General features: G+C 43.3%; 1 protein-coding gene across 8 annotated transcripts in view; it reads right to left on the reverse strand.

The window, feature by feature from the left end:
- Positions 1 to 17,981, reverse strand: part of sipa1l2 (signal induced proliferation associated 1 like 2) — a 97,719-nt gene that overhangs the window by 52,768 nt on the left and 26,970 nt on the right. For all 8 annotated transcript variants that reach the window (XM_023963588.1, XM_023963585.1, XM_023963591.1 and 5 more), the window contains exons 2-4: positions 7,036 to 8,801; positions 1,559 to 1,692; positions 393 to 581 (exon numbers count right to left, since the gene is read on the reverse strand). In XM_023963588.1, the coding sequence (XP_023819356.1) occupies positions 393 to 581; positions 1,559 to 1,692; positions 7,036 to 8,542 (1,830 nt within the window). In that variant the 5' untranslated portion in view covers positions 8,543 to 8,801. The remainder of the gene's footprint in view (positions 1 to 392; positions 582 to 1,558; positions 1,693 to 7,035; positions 8,802 to 17,981) is intronic.

Consider the following 17,981-nt stretch of genomic DNA (forward strand, 5'->3'; position numbering starts at 1 on the left):
TTTGCGTGCCCCGTACAGGTTGGCCCACTTTTCACCTTCAGACAGCCGTGTCCGCCCGTGAGGACAATTGTGACTACAGCTTTAGGAGGAATGGCATACTTGTCATTAGTTAAAGGACGGTCAGAGGATTCTTTTGTTTGTTTATTTGTTTGAAGAGAGACACCAAAAGCTGTTGATACATGAGGAAAGGGCTTTCTGCTGCTGAGAATGTAGGGTGACAGTTCAAAGTAGTGACCCAATGATTTCTCAGGACTTTTATTTTAAGTCAGCAGTTTTTATGCTGTACCTCATGAATGTATTTTAAGTATTTTTTAGTTTATTAGAGTACAGCAAATATTGGCAGTGCAGCGATCCAGACCCTGAGTGCCTGAGGATGCTGGTGGTCGACTCACCCCCTGCTCGTCCAGTTTGAGGAGCTGCTCTGGGACTTTGGGAGAGTTGAGGGCCAGCCTCAGACATGGGATGTTCAGCTCAGGAATGACATACTCCAGCACTTCCTTAAGCGGGAGGCCGCGGGCCGTTCCGTGTCTGGCTGTTGATGCGATGGCATCCTCGAGGATGGCTCCTCGCAGGGTGGTGAGCTGGAAAGGAGAGAAAGTCGTTTGTTCAGTCAAGTCCTTTGTCTGCTATGAGTCATACTGGTTCCAACTTGACCCTTGGCATCGAGTTTCCTGCCCGATTATTCAGTATAATTGCTCCATTAGTGCACCTCTGGACCCCATTAAGATTTCAAATTATGAATAATTAAGATGGATTAACAGAGAAGTATGTTAGGTGTGTTTTTGAACTATTCAGGCCATTAATCTGCCTATGAAGGAAGCAGCATCAAAGCCTGTGTTGTTTAGGCCAGCACATTTACACCCACAAATCCCATTTCCATCCATTTGGTCGGTGGAAGTGGATGTCAGCAGTCGATTGCGGTCCAACAGAGAGGCTTTCTGAAAAGCAGATTACTTAACAGACTTAGTGAGGAGGCCAGTGGGAGACAGAGTGGGGCGGAGCACTGAGGGCACTGAGGCTAAATGATGGAGGAGTAAATGCAAACAGACGCTCCACTAGCCGAGACGTTCAAATGCTGCCTGCGTGCAAACGCTGGGACCGCCATGACCCAGATACTGCACGTCGTTTCACCGTGGAAGTGGTTCTCCAAACCAACCACGGGTATCAGTGGCACAGCCCTGCCCCATGCATCTGTTGCACTTGAATTATTCAGACCAGCAGCACCGGTTTTGGTCGGGACGTGAATGCATGTGTGAGAGCATCAAACCAGTGAGGAAGATGAGGATGACTCTGCTCAGCAGCCGTGTTTGCTTGACTTATCAGAATCATCGGACGCTGAATTGCGCTGGGAGCACATTCACTTTGACTGCTTGATTAGGCAACAGCCTTAAAAAGGCTACCAGTTTAGTGGCCACGTGGTGGAGTGTCTGCTTGCACTGACAAATCTGCTCCGGTCAAATTAAAAGCTCTGCTAAAAGAAATGATCCAGGTGTTTAGTAGAGATGTGGTTTGTGCTACAGATGCCTTACTGCCATCATGTTTGGAAGGACGGAGTTACCTGGCTGGTTCTGAAGCAGACCCGGTAGTTGAACTGCATCCCTTCTTTTTCCTTTCCATCGTCCAGCTTCTCCCGACGAACGCTCACCGCCACGGGTCCAAGATTGTCATCCACACCAAAATAGTTCTGATGTTCTGCAAGTGTGGAAGAAACCCTTAGTGCAAATCAAAGCCTTTAAAAGATTATTTTACACATCTGTGTCAAATGATAATTTGGACCATCTTTCCTGCAGGAAAGTCAGGCAAATGTTAACCTTTTATCTGTTTAAACCAGCAAAAACACCCAAAGCAGATGGAAAGCATCATTTTTAGCATGGTTCTCAGCACGGCTAAGTTTGTAGTATATATGCTAGCTTGGTAAAAAAATAAAATAAAAAGAGTAAAAACTAAGCATCTGCACAACAAAGATGTGTTAAATTGTATTATCTCCAGAATAAAATCATCATAGTCACTTTATCCAGGATCAGACTACATGAGGTCTGATGTTGAACAAAAGAAATCTTAACATTTTGAGCTGCTTGGACAGTGAAAGTGATTCTGTGGTATCAAGACAAGAACTGTCTTTTTTGATGGTTTTTTGTGCATGGAGTTGGTACTCTTGCTGTTTAAATACACACTCGTTGGTTCTCGTGTATTACAAATAAGTCTGAGGAGCAGGTATACAGGTGTACATCGCTGTCTGTCTCTTTTCAGTGTGCCTGTACAGAATTACACCGACAACATGACCAGGCTGCTCCCTTCATGTCACTCAAAGTACGCCGGGTCAGTCTGCGGTGTCCTGTGACCATAAACAGGATTAAAGAGGTGCAGCAGAGATGCAGGATTACCAGGTCAACCTGTCTCATGCACTGTGCATAAAAGAATTGCATAAATGTTTATTTAGCATAAGGCAAGGTCAGAAGGTTCCAGGCAGAACATCCAGTTCGTGCAAAGGTTTTGCAAACAATAGCATGTTAGAATGTAATGGATTCCTGCAAACGCTGGAAGTGCATGAAAAAAAAGGGAGGGAGGGGGGGATAGGAGGCAATCACTGAAATGCTGTTTGCCTCTCTGTGGCTGCAGCCACCCACCATGCCATCACTCTGATAAGCTCACGTCTATTTCTTTAGAGTTGGTTGACCTCTTTGAAAACAATACGAGTCTCACAGCCGCAGGACGTTTTCTGCAGATCATCGGTTCTGAACAGAAACTGACTGGTCAATCAGTTTAGAAAAAAATTCCCAGAACCCTTCTTTAAAATCCTAAAAAAAAAAAAAAAACAGTAGGACTATTGTTTTAAAACATCCTGGTCCTTCTGTTTACATAAAGCAGCCAGCTGACCTACATTTTTTGGACGTCTGACTGTGCAATGCATGGTGCTGTTTTTTTTCCACCCTGATGCTCCATCATTGTAAAGCAGGAAAAACCTTCATTCAGTCCATGTTACCCATTCCACTACAGAGGCCACCACGCTTTGTGTCCAACGACAAATCAAAGCTTTTTTTTTAGATTACAATACTATCCTCTTCACATTGTGTTTGATCCAAAGTTCTTCCTTCCACCATAATCCACAAGTTCTGCTGTTTATTAACTCAATTCAGTGATGCGCGTTCAAGAACGTGCTAAACGTGGGCTCTTTACGCACATCTAGCCCATGGTGTTAACCCTGGACAGGCAGGGAGGGGCTTCTTCTACTTTTTCTTTTGCTACTGTTTGCTAGCACATGTCCGCCATCTACAATTGGAAGAGGCTAGGCGTGAAATTTACCTTTCACGGCTCCATTCCGAAATATGAAAGACTCTGGCTGAATCTCAATTGTTTCTCTACCCCTCTAGCTCCTCCCTGTTGCTCCAATTGTAGGGGCATTTAAGCTGTAGTGGTGTCCGAAAGTGTTTTTTAAGCCGTAGCGACTTAGGGGTGGGTATCCCTCCACTGGTAGGGCGCCGTGGCGTGGAGGAGAGACGCATTTCTTCAAGTGGGTGTGCTCTGAAGCACAAAAGTTTACACCTAAATGTAAATATTGACTTTTTGTATTAGCATGACTTTTTAAAGTTATAAAACCGATCTTGTTCAGTATTCTCCGAGCGCAAACGTAGATGACAGACTGCGATCAAGCGGACGTAGTAACATCCAAATTTGAATACTTTATTCTTTCATAACTCTACGGTTGGAAACATTACTGTCCTGGAATTCCGGTCGGACACAAACCACAGTTATTAATTTCTCCTCGATGAACAATTTTCAAACGGTTGGCACTTCTCTGAATCAGAAAGGACGCCCTCCATACGTGGTTTGACCTGGTTGGTCAAAGTTCGACTTGGTTTAACTTCCATTAGTCGGGTGTTTTGTACGTAGAGCCTGAAAACATTAACAGAAACTAGCGCCGTGTGAACGCGACAGGTTTGAAGCACAAAACACGCATTTATACACTTTTACATAGACTCTGATAGAAAGTAGTTGCTGGAGCACGCATCGTTTGAACAAAAGTTAAGAGTCATATTTTTCTTCCATGTAGCAAACGATCAATAAATCTAAGAACTGACAGATTTTTGTAAATATATTATAGGCAGTCTTTATGATAAACTGACACATTTTCTTGAAAACATACAAATCCCTCACAAAGGAAGCGAGTGGGCAGCCAGCTTCTTACCAAATTAATTTGTTGCTTTCGCCCCAGAACAGCCTGTAGTGATGATGTTCATTTCTAAAGTTCATGTTTAATTAAAATATAGAAAGGTTAGTCTGAGATTAGAATTTTGTAATAGAATACTTTGAATAATTAGGCTATTTCACCACATCGCTAATGCATAATTTGATGTTCCTTTATGAAGAAAATTAAAATGTCAACATCAGTACTATTTTTAAGCCTGCATAGATGTGCTAACATACCTGTGTGTGTGTTTTAGCGCTGCTCCAGGTAGATCTGTGCACACGCGTCGCCGTGTCTTCAGCAAACATGTCCTAATCTGGTCTAAACCCAAAGAGGACGACTCGGATTCAACAAACAAGTCAACCAAAAGCTCAGCGGGAAGCTCTGGGGCTTAGATATCGGATGAAGACAGCAAAGAGGGGGGGAAAGGGGCTCAACACGCTGGTGTCAACATGACAGAAATCAGCATGAATAATAAATTAGTCGCTGAATTCAAAGTAGAACTCACAGCTTGTCAACAAGTGAACAGAGGACAAATGTTCTGTGGGGCAAAAGTTCAAAAGGTGAAGGAGGCCACAGGGCAAACTGTAGCTTTTTACCACTCATCACATGTTGCTGACAACATGGTTGAAAAATGGATTTTCCTGATTTTCATGCCAAATAAAGGCAGGTCTCTGCACCCCCGATGCTTCAGATTTTTCCTTATGAAACACATGTTTCACATCAGTTCGTTGTGCGTCTCCGGCAGGATTGAACCCTGACCCGCGTACATCCACACTTGGTAATGTAGTCGAAAGCTGAAGTTGTTTTCTTAATGAGGATGTTTTGTGAATAAACTCATGTTCGGCCAAAAGCTGTCATGTCTGATGTGTGTATTTGTGGTGAAGAACAGGTGTCGACAGGCTCACAGCCCTAAAATGTACCAACTGAAAATAAATTCACAATTCTTGTTTTTGCAGCTAAAAACAAACCTAAACGCAGAGGGCGGTTTAAACAGGAAAAGGGCTCTGGCATGAACACAAACATGTTTGTTTTCAGTGATTTACAGCCTCTGCCTGTGTGAAGATGCTCACAAGGTGAAAGGTGAAGCAGCTGTTTGCTGGCTGAGATCAGGGGTGGGGGGGTAGTAACTCAATCTGCTGAGAGCAGTAAGACCTGGCCGTGGGTGGAGAGGATTCTGGGTCAGTGTGGAGTTTCCAGTGTCGGTCACATAGGTGTTTTAATGAGGCGAGCTGGGACCTCGAAGTACTTCTGCTGACCTGAAAGCTTCACACGAGGAGTCCTCACACCCTTGCCGCCCCCCGTGGGGAACAGCTGCAGCACACCCTCTCCGTCACCCCTCTTTTCTCACATGACTAATGATAGTATCACTGCAGGGGTTGGGCCAATGTCCCAAGCAGGACGTAGGAGCTCCTCTGGCTAAGAAGCGCAACTACAGCCTCCCATTATATACAAGTCTGGCATTGTTCTGGGCCTTCTTTAAATGGTCCAACAAAAATAAGTCAGGTGTCGAGGTATTTGACCCAATGAGATCTATTTGCAAAGTTGCTCTTATGGAACATTTCAAAGAATCCCGGTTCATTGAAAACTGATTTGAGTGAGCTGTGTGATAAAACTTCAGAAAAGACCATTGGCTGCAAAATAAACTGGACCGAATGACCCCTCCCCCCTGGCATTTCAAACAGGAAGTACCCACTGGCTCAATCCTAAAATCCTTTAGACTTCTGTAGAGAAATAAACAGCTACTGTCTTTTTTGGAGTTGCGTTTTTGTGCATAGAGGTGCGACTTATACTCAGGAGTGTGTGTTAATATTGGGTCATATATTCATTCTTTTTCAGCTTACAACCACTAGAGGGCACTGCAGGTTTTGTGTATCTGGATTTTCTACTGACAGCAACGCAGAACAAGAAAACGCACCGTCCAAAACAAACATGGAGAATCTGATATTTTCCTCCTGAACTTTATCATATTTTTCAATCGAGACATTGTTATTTTTTTTATTTTCTCCTTCCACGGTCAAATTAAGAACAGCAAGACATCAAACTGGGTGTCAGAGACATGGAAGTACCACTGAAAGTGCCATCATTCAGACTCATGCACAACGACATGAAGACTCGAAAGAAATAAACCTGATCTCTCAACATCAACCGTGTCCTCCATGGACCATAAATCAGTCAATGCTGTCATGTAGCAATGAGGCAAAAACTTGACACTAGCTCCTCCCACATGCATTTTTGGCCAAGCTTTGGGCATCAAAGTTGACGTGCATCAAAAGAGGCAGCGGATACAAATTTGACATGTGAAAGGCATTCGGTGTGAATGAAATATTACACTGTGCTTGGCAGATTTGTTTGAAAACCCTGCACTTTTCTCCCAAAAGTGCGAATTATATATATCTAATTTTTTTTCTTTTATTTTTTTTTATTATTTTTTGCTGCCCTTGTCTTGTAATCCGAAAAATACCATTCTTGCTCCGCTAGCTTTATAATTGAAACTTTTTCTTGATAATCCTGCGTTATTCACGTTATAAACTGAAAAATCAGATCCCTCAATAAAAGTAGTAAAAGAGTTTGACAAATTTTGTGTAGCCTGCTTTTAAGTGGTAGGTGTGTGGCCTTCCATCGAGCTCACTTCTGATTGGTAAGAGTGGTTGCCATTGAAACTGATTCGGACATTTTGAGAAAACGACAACTGAATTGATTTCATTGGAGCCCAAAGTAAATCATTTTCTATGAATGACATCACACTCACTCAGTCCAGATCTCTGATACAGTCAATGGAACAGACACTCAGATAAATGCTGGGAATGTGTAAAACCTGGAAAGAATGCATCTTCACCAATGCTCACCTCTCCCATAGAAGTATTTCCTGTAGTAGTAAGCCCCAAGATCAATGTGCTCGATAATGTAGCGTTTGACCTTCTCCCTGTGGATTGGCTGGTTCTCTCGGGGCACCTCCAGAACAGAGACTCCAGCGTTGGTACAGTGGGAACTTAGAGAGGACTCAAAAGAGCAGCTCTCCGATATCCCGCTGTAGTTGGCGCTGTTGGCTCTGGAGAGGGAGATCTTCCTTTCTCCCTCACCACCAATCTCATTGCGAAAGTGCGGGCAGCCGAGTACTAAGCTATTACTCTTTCCATCTCCCTCATCCACATCCAGGTTCTCTTTGGGGTTTAAATCCTCCCTGCTGCCGAGTGGAGACTCAAACATGGGATTTCCACCGCCACATCCAAGCGCTGCACTGTCTGCCCCCGCTCCAGGTCCAACCCCACCTCCTAACACCAGGCCGGGCTCTGCCCCCACCCCGGCGGAGGCGGCTGAAGCTCCAGTGGTGGTGTTCTTCCTCTGACTCAGGTTGAATCTGTTCGCCACGGCTTCACTGATGTTAAAAAGGACGCTCTGGACGTCGTAGTGGGCAAAGCATTTTTGGAAGCTTAGCGGCCGACGGTCGTCCTCTAGGGAGAGTCTCAAGGCATCGCTCTCACTTTTTATTGTCCGTAATTTTCTAAAAAGAGACGGCTCAGCTGACTCTGATTTGAGTCGCCTAATAAATGATTTCTCGCGCTCGCGGCTGTATAGGAGAGAACTGTCTATGTAATCATAGCCTGGAATGTGGATGATCTCTCCCCTGGCAATTTGTGCTGCTGTCTGCAAGCTTGGGGACAGGGAAGCATCACAGCGCAGCAACTCTGGAAAACCCAGAGGCGGTATGCTACGATGGTCCAGGTTATCCACTCTGTAGCCTCTGAGCATCGTGAAGAAGCCTTCTCCACCGAGACCCTGGCGGTCTATAGAAGACGTGCTGCCGTATTCACGATGCAGTGAAGCTCCAGTGTTTGGGTTAACAGCGTTCTGGTCCATGATGTCCTCAGAGTCGATGTCACTTATGGTGACATCGCTATTGCTGCGTTGGCGAATGGGGTGAAGGCCCTTCAATGGGGAGTTGGTGAGAAGGTCGCTCAGTGTGTATTTGTCATTGTAATCCATATCTACACAAACATCTTCTCCTTGCTCCAGTAATTCCACAGTATGTTCCTGCTGTCCATTCTGGAAAACGGATATCACACTCTGGTAGTTTGGAGAAGGCCGTCCATCCCATCCGTCTTTTCTCGGTGGCCACTCTGTCACCCTGGCCCTAACCCCCATTTTAGGCATGGCAGGAGTACCGTTTGTTTTGCCGACACAGTCAGGTTTCACCTGCATGCTGGAGGCTGGTGGTCCCATACTTCCATTCAAGGCTTTAAGTTTCCTGCTGAATAGCTCCTCTGACTGCATAGCTCTGGTGTATTCTTCTGGGCCTCCCACTATTCCCACAAGGTTGGACTTGTTATCTGTCACAGGGCTTAAAATACTCATATCCTGCCGGCAGCTTCCTTGAGGGGCAGATTTTCTGGGCTGGTCCTCATCGTGTCATGTGGTTTGCTCACTGGCAAACAGCAGAGAAGCCCCTTTCCTGAGTTAAAGAAGCAGCCGTCGTCATAAGTCTTTGAGAGCGCATGGCATGGCAGTTGATACACAACATTTGGGTGTCAAGAAAACGTGTTTGAAGCGCACTGAGCAGAGACTTTCTTCGCAGCGTGGAACCAATGCAGACTGACAGCTGGAGGAGTTAGATCTGCAGGAGAGAAACAAACACAAAGAAGGCAATGTTTAGCACACAGCGGGTGAACACTGTAGCAAAAATTTTGACTTTAAAAGTAAAAGGAGCTGTTTTTTACAACCATGACACATTCTATTCTAATGCAAAAGAGAGAGAAAAAGAAATATAAGTGCCCCGTTTTCTGCTAAAAAGTTTCCCAGTAGGAAGATTTTGGATGCTCTCTTCTTGGAACAGCATTTTTGCAAACACTGCTAATTAGCGTGTTCCGTTATGGGTTTATAACACTCTAGATGTGTATGGCTTGCACCAATGTGGAACAGATGGCGGCGAAGCAAATGACAGTAACAGGAAAGCAGATGTTCAGTTAAATGCTTGCATGAACCAATATCTGGTCTAGCATCACAAAGCTTGCAAATCACATGACGGAACAGTTCTGCACTGTGAAAACCTTTCTACAGTGCAGGATGATCAGTCCAAATAGGTGGGTACAGGAAGGTTTAGAAAAAACAAGTCTATTACACCACACTTATGATAAAGAGCAAAGACAATATTGACGTTAAATGACCATTTTTCTTAATAACCTGAACTTTCAAGGACAGAGAAAACAGGTATGCTAAAACATCCGTTTGCTCGTCCTTGAGAATCAGCCTTAAGGTCTTTTAAGGATGCTGGATGAGACGTAGCATATGGTCATCTTCTGGGACAATACCTTTTTAATATAAGACCAGTTATTTGAGCTTCTTGACCATCTAAAAGGAGGACAGTTTTACCAGACAAGTGAGTTATATGTGAGGATAAAGTCTAAAGGAAATGAACAATTTCCAGGAAAACGAAATGTTTCTTTAAATCGACTTCATCCTTTGCTATAAAGGTATGATTTATGGTCCAAAGGGACTGGGAGTAGGGCATTACATTTACTTCAGGAGCTCAAACACAGGTCTACATGGACAACCACGGACAGTAGCGCCGCATAAGAATGGAAGACTTGGGAGTCTTTGAAAATGACCTTAATGCTTTTTTCTTGTTCTACGTAGCTAAATGTGTCCTCATCTCCTCATCCTAAAAAACCGGAAGAGTCACCCAGTAGTCACTACGCATCACAGAGACGATAGCAGCATTTCCTTCTGTGAGGATAATAAGCTCCACCAAAGCAGCCCTTAACGTTTGGTTGCAAACAAGGTAGACAGATGAATGGAGCCTAGTTGTTTCAGTCGTTGTTTCTGCTACATCAACAGACCTTTTATGACAGCTTCAGCTCCCAGACGACTGTTTACATTTCTTTGTGTAATCTGAGTGGGGGGGATAAACTATTTTTGGACAGAAATGTGGGCCACTTCTAAATGAGCTTCAAGCCAGACTGCACCAAATACACTAGAGACGAGTCGGAAACACTTTACTGCCCTTTATTTATTTCTAAAATCCTAGAAAGAGTTGTAGTTAAGCAGCTTTACTGCCACCTACAGGACAACAGCCACTTTGAAGACTTTCAGTCGGGGTTTAGACCTCACCACAGTACGGAAACTGCACTAGTTAGAGTCTCTAATGACTTGTTATTGGCCTCAGAAAAGGGACTACTTTCTATTCTGGTCCTGTTGGACCTCAGTGCTGCCTTTGACACTATCGACCACGGTATTTTACTCCATAGATTAGAGCAGGACATAGGGATCAGAGGATCTGCTCTCCAGTGGTTTAAATCCTATCTGTCTGATAGGTATCAGTTCGTTAATGTAAATGGCCATTCCTCTCAGTGCACTCGAGTCAACTATGGAGTCCCACAGGGCTCAGTCTTGGGACCGATCCTGTTTACGCTTTATATGCTACCCCTAGGAAACATAATCAGGAAACACAGCATTAATTTTCATTGTTATGCCGACGATACGCAGTTGTATTTATCCATGAAGCCTGACCAGAATGACCAGATAGAGAAACTGAACGCCTGCATCAGTGACATCAAGACCTGGATGACAATTAATTACCTCCTCTTGAACCCAGAAAAAACTGAGGTCATTATACCTGGTCCTAAAAACCTCAGAGATGCTCTGTCTGCTCAGATAGTCTCCCTGGATGGTATAAGTATAGCCCCCAATTCCACAGTTAGAAACCTTGGGGTTTTACTTGACCAGGATTTATCATTTAAGGCTCACATATCTCAGGCATGTAGAACTGCCTTTTTTCACCTGCGAAATATTGCTAAGATCAGAAATATACTTTCTAAGAGTGATGCTGAAAAACTCATCCATGCATTTGTTACGTCGAGGCTGGATTACTGTAACTCCTTGTTAGCAGCGTGTCCTAAGAGTTCCTTAAGAAGTCTCCAGCTTGTTCAGAACGCAGCTGCTAGATTGTTAGCTGGAACCAGCAGAAGAGATCACATCACTCCTGTGTTAGTTTCGCTCCATTGGCTCCCAGTTGATTCTAGAATTAAGTTCAAGATCCTCCTGTTAACCTATAAGGCCTTACATGGAATGGCCCCGTCCTATATTAAGGACCTCATAGTCCCTTACCAACCAATCAGAACACTTCGCTCGCAAAATGCAGGACTGCTTGTGGTTCCTAGAATTAGTAAAAGTACGGTTGGAGGTAGAGCGTTTAGCCACCAAGCCCCTGTTTTATGGAATAAACTCCCAGCTCATGTAAGAGAGGCCGACTCAGTTTCTACATTCAAAGCTAGACTGAAAACATTCCTCTTTGGACAGGCTTATTGTCAGACTAGCTAGTACTCAGAGATTATTTAACTTAATGTTAGTTTGTTTAAATTAAACTTAATAATAACTATTTCTTTTAAAAGGCTGCTAGAAGTTGAAGCTGGGGTAACTATGGTGCACTGGGGTTCTGTCCTCTTTCCTTTTTTACTTCTACCCTTCCTCTCCTCGATCATAATTTATCATTTAGTTCTCCATGCCTCTGTTTGGTGCAGTGCGATTCATGTATTGTCCCTCTTTTCCTCTCCCCTCCTGGGGAGTGGGAGTGCTTCCAGACTCCAGTTGGCTCATCCGTGCTCCAGTTCCTGACCGTTTACCTCGCCTTTGCTCCTGCTCCTACACCTGGCTGTGGATCCTGTCTCAGGCTCGACTCGCGCCTTTGACTGTCCCCACAACCACGGCTGGATGAAGCTCGTCTGCTGGACTTTTATATATGTAGTTGTAGATTTAGATAAGTTAATTCTTCTCTAAGATTTCTGGTAAATCGCCTGTCCGTCCTGGGGGAGGATCCCTCCTTCATGTGGGCACCCCTGAGGTTTCTTCGTTTTTTCCGGAATCCGGTTTTTTTGGGAGTTTTTCCTTACCGCGAAGGGGGGTCTAAGGGCAGGGATGCCAGTATAGCTTAGTCAGTTTGTTAGTTCATTTTAGTATTTTTCTATTGAACTCTTTGTATTCGTGATCCTTTTGATTTCATGTTTTACTTCGAAGCCCATCGAGATGACTGTTGTTGTGATTTTGGGCTATAGAAATAAAATTGAATTGAATTGAATTGAATACTAATAAAGTATTCACTTCTGCCTGCATGCATTAAAATACAGGTTGACGCACACATGACCTACATCTGTAGAAAAATATTGGCAATAGAAACTTCTTAGTTAACCCTTTAAAACCGGAGCTACAGCTCTTTGAACAACCGGAGCTCCTCAACCGTTAATGCCATTAACAGAACTTCAACAGATTCTGAAGCAGAGAAAAGCATTTTAGTGATAATATGCAACATTTGTATAACCGAGGTTGTGTCCGAATTCCTTCCCTACTCACTATATAGTGCACTATACAGTGCACTATACAGTGCACTATATAGCGCGTTTGCCATGTTGTAGTGCTGTCCAAATCTACAACTCACAAATCCAGTGCCCAAAGAATTTCCCAGAAGTCTCTGGGAAAAACCAGTGTGCATCGATACAATGCATTGTGTCGGAACAATTTTTGTCAAAAAAAATGGATTAAAATGTATTTTTAAATAAACCATCAACGTTTTTATCTTCAAAAGACAGTGGACTCAAAAATATTCGTCGCAAAACGCTCAAATCAAATAGATTCTAACTTGGTGAAATCGATGACGTCATATCCGCCATTAAAAAAAAAAAAGTAGTGAGCGTGGTGACCGAATTCCTATTAAAATGTAGGGCACTACATAGTGCCGCACTATTTAGTTTTTCAGTAGTTAGGGGTTAGGATATTGCTAATATATATTCTATCACATATTATATATTAATTTTATTGCAAATCGTATTTTACTAACACAAAGTGTTTGGTTTCACTATTTTACTAACGTACAGTGTTGCATTTCCACATTGTACTAACGTTAAGGCTGTTACTATGAACAGGCAGGAAAATACTTGGACTGTGTTTTTTATTTAGTTAATGTCTGTAACCTTATGGTAAATGGCATAAATGGGTTTTACTAATATGGTCCTTTCCTTTTTGCTTTAAGGCCCAAAGTGCTTTACGGTCACATTCCCACCTCCCCATGAACACAAATTAACACAATGATGGGGCCTCCACTGCCGGACACTGGCAGCCACTGATGAGCAATGGGGGCAATGTGGGGTTCAGTGTCTCGCCCAAGGACACTAAGGTGGGAATCGAACCCGCAATCTTCTGATCAGATCTCGACCGATCTACCTCAAACCACAGCCGACCTAAATGTCGCAAATCCTCATGATATATAATGTAAACTAAATATACATGAAAATTGTGACTAACTTAGGGTATAAAAATCTGTTTTAGTGCAAAACAGTGAAATAAATGGCCACCATCAAATATTAAATTTAAATTGGAGCCCAAATCAAAAAATATATGTGTATTTTGATGCAACACACTAAAAGAAAGTCCCGTAAATAGCATGCTCTTCCTATTCCTGTTCTTCTGTTTATTTTTGCTTCAGGAGATTTTTTTTGGATGTGTGTAGTCAACCGTGGCCCAGCTCGGGTTTCTGTCCCAGGTTATGACAGGAGCAGAAGTGACAACAGCAGTCTGCTGACCCAAACCTAAATGTCAACTGCTCAATGAAAACTGCCTCTTCACACTCACAATTAGAGCAAGTGGCAGCAAAAGGTGCCACCTGCCCCAACGGCTTCATCCACGGCGACACTCCTACAGAGGCTTTGACGGACGGCCGACAACAGGAAGAACAAAAGGACAGACACGCTCCAATCTCACCGCATGACAACAAAACGGAGTGCGAGACCTCAATGAGGTCCGAAAAGACGCCTTTTAGAAGGAAAACTGAAGCATCCAGTGTAGTTTGGATTAATGCTTGGAGACGATGTTTCCTTCAGTCGCATTCACAGAAAAAAAGAAAAAAGTCTCTTAAATTTGAGCTCTTATTTCCCACAGAAAGCAAGTTTTGATTTATAAAACAGAATGTTTATTTAACTGACACGTGACCCGTGTGTGTTTGTGTTTCTCCACAGGGTCACAGCCAGGTTACCTAACCCTTATTTCTCGTCAAAGAAAGGGACATGATAAGGCGGTCCGCACGGTGGTCTGGGTTTCCCTTTCCTCTATTAACTACTCACTCCTTGACAATGATTAATGGACGCGTCCCATTCACATCCACCCCCTTGTTTTTTCAGCCAATAGAGAGCTCAACAACAAAATGTGGTCAGCAGAATATCTGCTTCTGCATGACCTCCAGGAGGAGGCTGTTTTACGTCTTCTTTTACTGGCCGTCTGCACAAGAGAAGCAACAGAGGGTGGGCGGGCCACCTTTGACAACAGCCTTTTGCTAGCTGCAGTAATTCCATTACTTCCATTATAGGTTTTTAAGACACAAGGCCTGGAGAACTCGGGACAGGAGTGGAAAGGCAGGATAGGAGAGACAGAGAGGCCTAATTACAGTAATGAACTCCATTTCTGTCTCTGATGTCGGCTAGTCCGCCTTTCATCTTGGTTCATCCAGAGGGGAGTGGCCCAGTGCTTCTGCCAGGTCTTAAAATAATCCTCTGACATTGTGGCCTGATTAAAGGCGCCGCAGATATTAATATGATGTCAGAAAAGTGGGCACAGTCTGTCGACTACTGTGAGATTAATACTTTTTGTTTCACTAATGCCCATCTCATGATGGAAGGACAGAAGCTAAAAATGTCAAAACGGCCCCAAAATATTACAATTTCAGCCCCAAAGGAAAGCTTCAGCGGAGATGGCAGACGGTGACATGATGACGGGGCCTTCCGCTGCTGTTGTCAAATCATACCCATTTTAGAGGGAAAATTCCTATTTATTATTTGTAGAAAATATTTCAAGTGCTGGACTTTTTAAAGAAAAGCCACAAAAATGCCAAAATCGAATTTCAAGACACAAGATCTGTTCCAGGTAAACCTGTAGAGGTCTAAACAACGTGAGCCGTCTTTCCTTCTGTCATCATGTGCTGCATAACTTATGATGTGCTATTTTAAACAGAAAGGTTCACAGAAGTCACACATATTTGCACAACACACCATACTTTGAATACCTACTGCTAAAATATGCAAAACTTCGATTCACTTTTGAGAGTGTGCACAGACTTGTACGATAAAACATGCTCAAAACATGCTAAATTTGCTAATAATTTGCTAGTAAGCAGGAGTTCCTGGAGTTCCAACACGTTCCTCTTAAACATAAAAGGTTCCTGGTGTGTCACAGATCACGTCAGCGTCAGACGGGTTTGTTTTGCTTGAGATAAAGCCGTTCAGCCACTAACCAGCACTTACAGATGATTATCTTTAATCAAACCTTGTGTAATTGTCATATTAATACTTCTGTTTGCTGTGAAGCAAGACGATACTTACTCACGCCCAAAAAAGTGGCGGTATTGTCCTCTTTAACCTCTCCATAGCAGGATGGGACATTTTTGAAAGGCTGCGATCACATGGACACCATCCCAAACTGTGAAGCAGACATGCTTCCAGGCCACTCATTAGCTTCTTGTTACCTGCCTTCTGCTGATAAGCTGCAGCCATCCGACATTTGAATGTGACTCACTGATTGTATCATTCACAAGGAAGATCAAGCAAAACAACCAACCAGGAAGCAAAGGAACCTCCAGGCTTGCTGCTAACGCTTTACCTTCTGCCGTTTGAATCCATAATAGTTTCCAGAGGAACACAAAGACACACACTTTGCGTTTTTGAACTGTGTTCTGAACGGTTTTGCCCCTAAAGTGCTAAAGCCTCCAAAGTGAGCAGCTGTTCAACTGTTGCAATGATAACAGAAGTGCGTGAGTGATGGTTTGGGGCAAAACACACATTCAATTCATCACACTTGCAGTACAAGAAAGACGGGATCACGTCTCAAGCATGTGCCAAACATTTCTATTTTGATGAAAGCTCTTCGCTGGAGCGATTCTTCACCTTAACCAGGTTCCTGCAAAGGAGAGTCTGGGTTTAAAAGGAGCAAAGAGCTGCAAAAGCAAGAAAAATGTATTTTTCTGCCGAATGTTGCTCCAAACGTTTTGGGTGATTTTACTTTGCATGTAATTGTGAGGGAATTATTTCTTAGAAAATCATTATGGGGCTAACCTAGAAAGACCACTTTGACCCCCTGATGTTAAGGACTTTGTGAAACAAGGAGACCACTCCATTTTCACTGAGACTATAAAAAGTTCAGACCTGAGTAAACCAAATGCACTTTCCAGCAGCTCCCACAATTCAACCTCACAAAAGGAAAGAACATCCCACCAGCTGACACTTGAATTAGCACTGATGCTAAAGCCCTCCCATTAATGGCCAAACCCTCCCCTTCCTGTGCCCAGCGATAATGTGGTATGTGTGAGCCGGTAAGAGCCTAATCATTAAACTCCCCCCTTTCTGATTGTGCTCACACCACCAAAGGATTACCTCCATGTGCCAGTACGGCCTGCAGGGAGTAATGCTGAGATTTTAATGGCCAGTGTGAATGCAAAGTCTCGCCCTCTGTAGATGTAGAAGAAGCAAATAAATTAGTTCCACTCAGCAGACTCAATTTCTCAATATGGGGAAACTGTGACATACCTTTATTATCATCTGCATATTTTCAGTTTAAAAACACCAGATTTGAGATGTTTTTAGGTTAAGTAGGTTGCTACAGAATTAAAAATAATATCTAAGAGAGCAGTTTGGCACCGACATCCATTAGAGGGGCTATAGAGATATTAGTGTCACTGTTCAAAGAGTCTAATTTACCCACACAAGGCCCCTTCATCAACCCAAAAAAAACCCAATAGCACGCACCACTGACTGGTGTTCATTAGCTCATATTTATCATCACTGGTCTTGCTGATATTGATCTATAGAGAATTCCAGTGTTGGTTGGTATTTGTGACTTTGTGACCTCTACAACTTGGAGAAAAGGTGTCGCTGTCCTCCGTGTCATGGTAGAAAACTTCCATTACCTAGCTATAGATAAAAAAGGAGGATATGCTTGCTTTTTTCTTGTACCTTGGATTATTTGCTGGAAAACTGTCATTGCAGAGGCTCCAGCCGCCCGATGACCCTATGAGGAAGTCAGTGTTAGGGCGTCTATTGGTTTTTCTTCAACGACACAAATACTTAGCACCAAAGTACATCTGAATTGTCATCAGAAGTTTTGAACTGACTTCCCGCTTTCCGTCCCACTCGTCCTACATCTTAAGGCTCATTTGAAAATTTAAAAAAAACTGGAGCCAGAACAGCCCATCAGGTCTTGGAGGCTTCTGACGCAAGGAAGTCCATTCAGCCCAATGTGAAATAGTGGCTTCCAGTCACTGGTTAACAAATGACTCTCAAAATCATTAACTCTATAGAAGCCTCACTATGTGTGTTGCATGAATTGTCAGGCTTGGTAATACCACCCATCTGCCCATTTTCAAAAGGTTAGAGTTCTTTGAAGTCCTATCTTGCTAAAGGAGGGAAAATCTTGAAGGAGAAAAACTGGTTCCAGCCCAGCGTAAACAAATAGAGGTTTGTCCATCCAAAACGAGTCTTTGTCCCAATGAAAGACGATGTATCAAAAGACTAAAGGTAAGAAACCATGACAGAAAGATTCAGCAGAAATGATCACATCTGCTGCTGAGCAGAGAGACAGAGTGGCTCTTCTGAACAAAGAAGGAACAACATTTATCAGCGATCACACATGAGCCAGCTGTAATGCGCCAACGCTCAGTGACCCTTTTTAATTAAAGGATCTTTGCATGTTTTTCCGTCTTATAAAGCCAATTTGTATCACTCAGAAAGCAATTTCCCCATTACTGTGAAATGAGTTGCAAATTTCA

Source organism: Oryzias latipes, chromosome 15, assembly GCF_002234675.1.
Source record: "Oryzias latipes chromosome 15, ASM223467v1".
Taxonomy (NCBI): Eukaryota; Metazoa; Chordata; class Actinopteri; order Beloniformes; family Adrianichthyidae; genus Oryzias; species Oryzias latipes.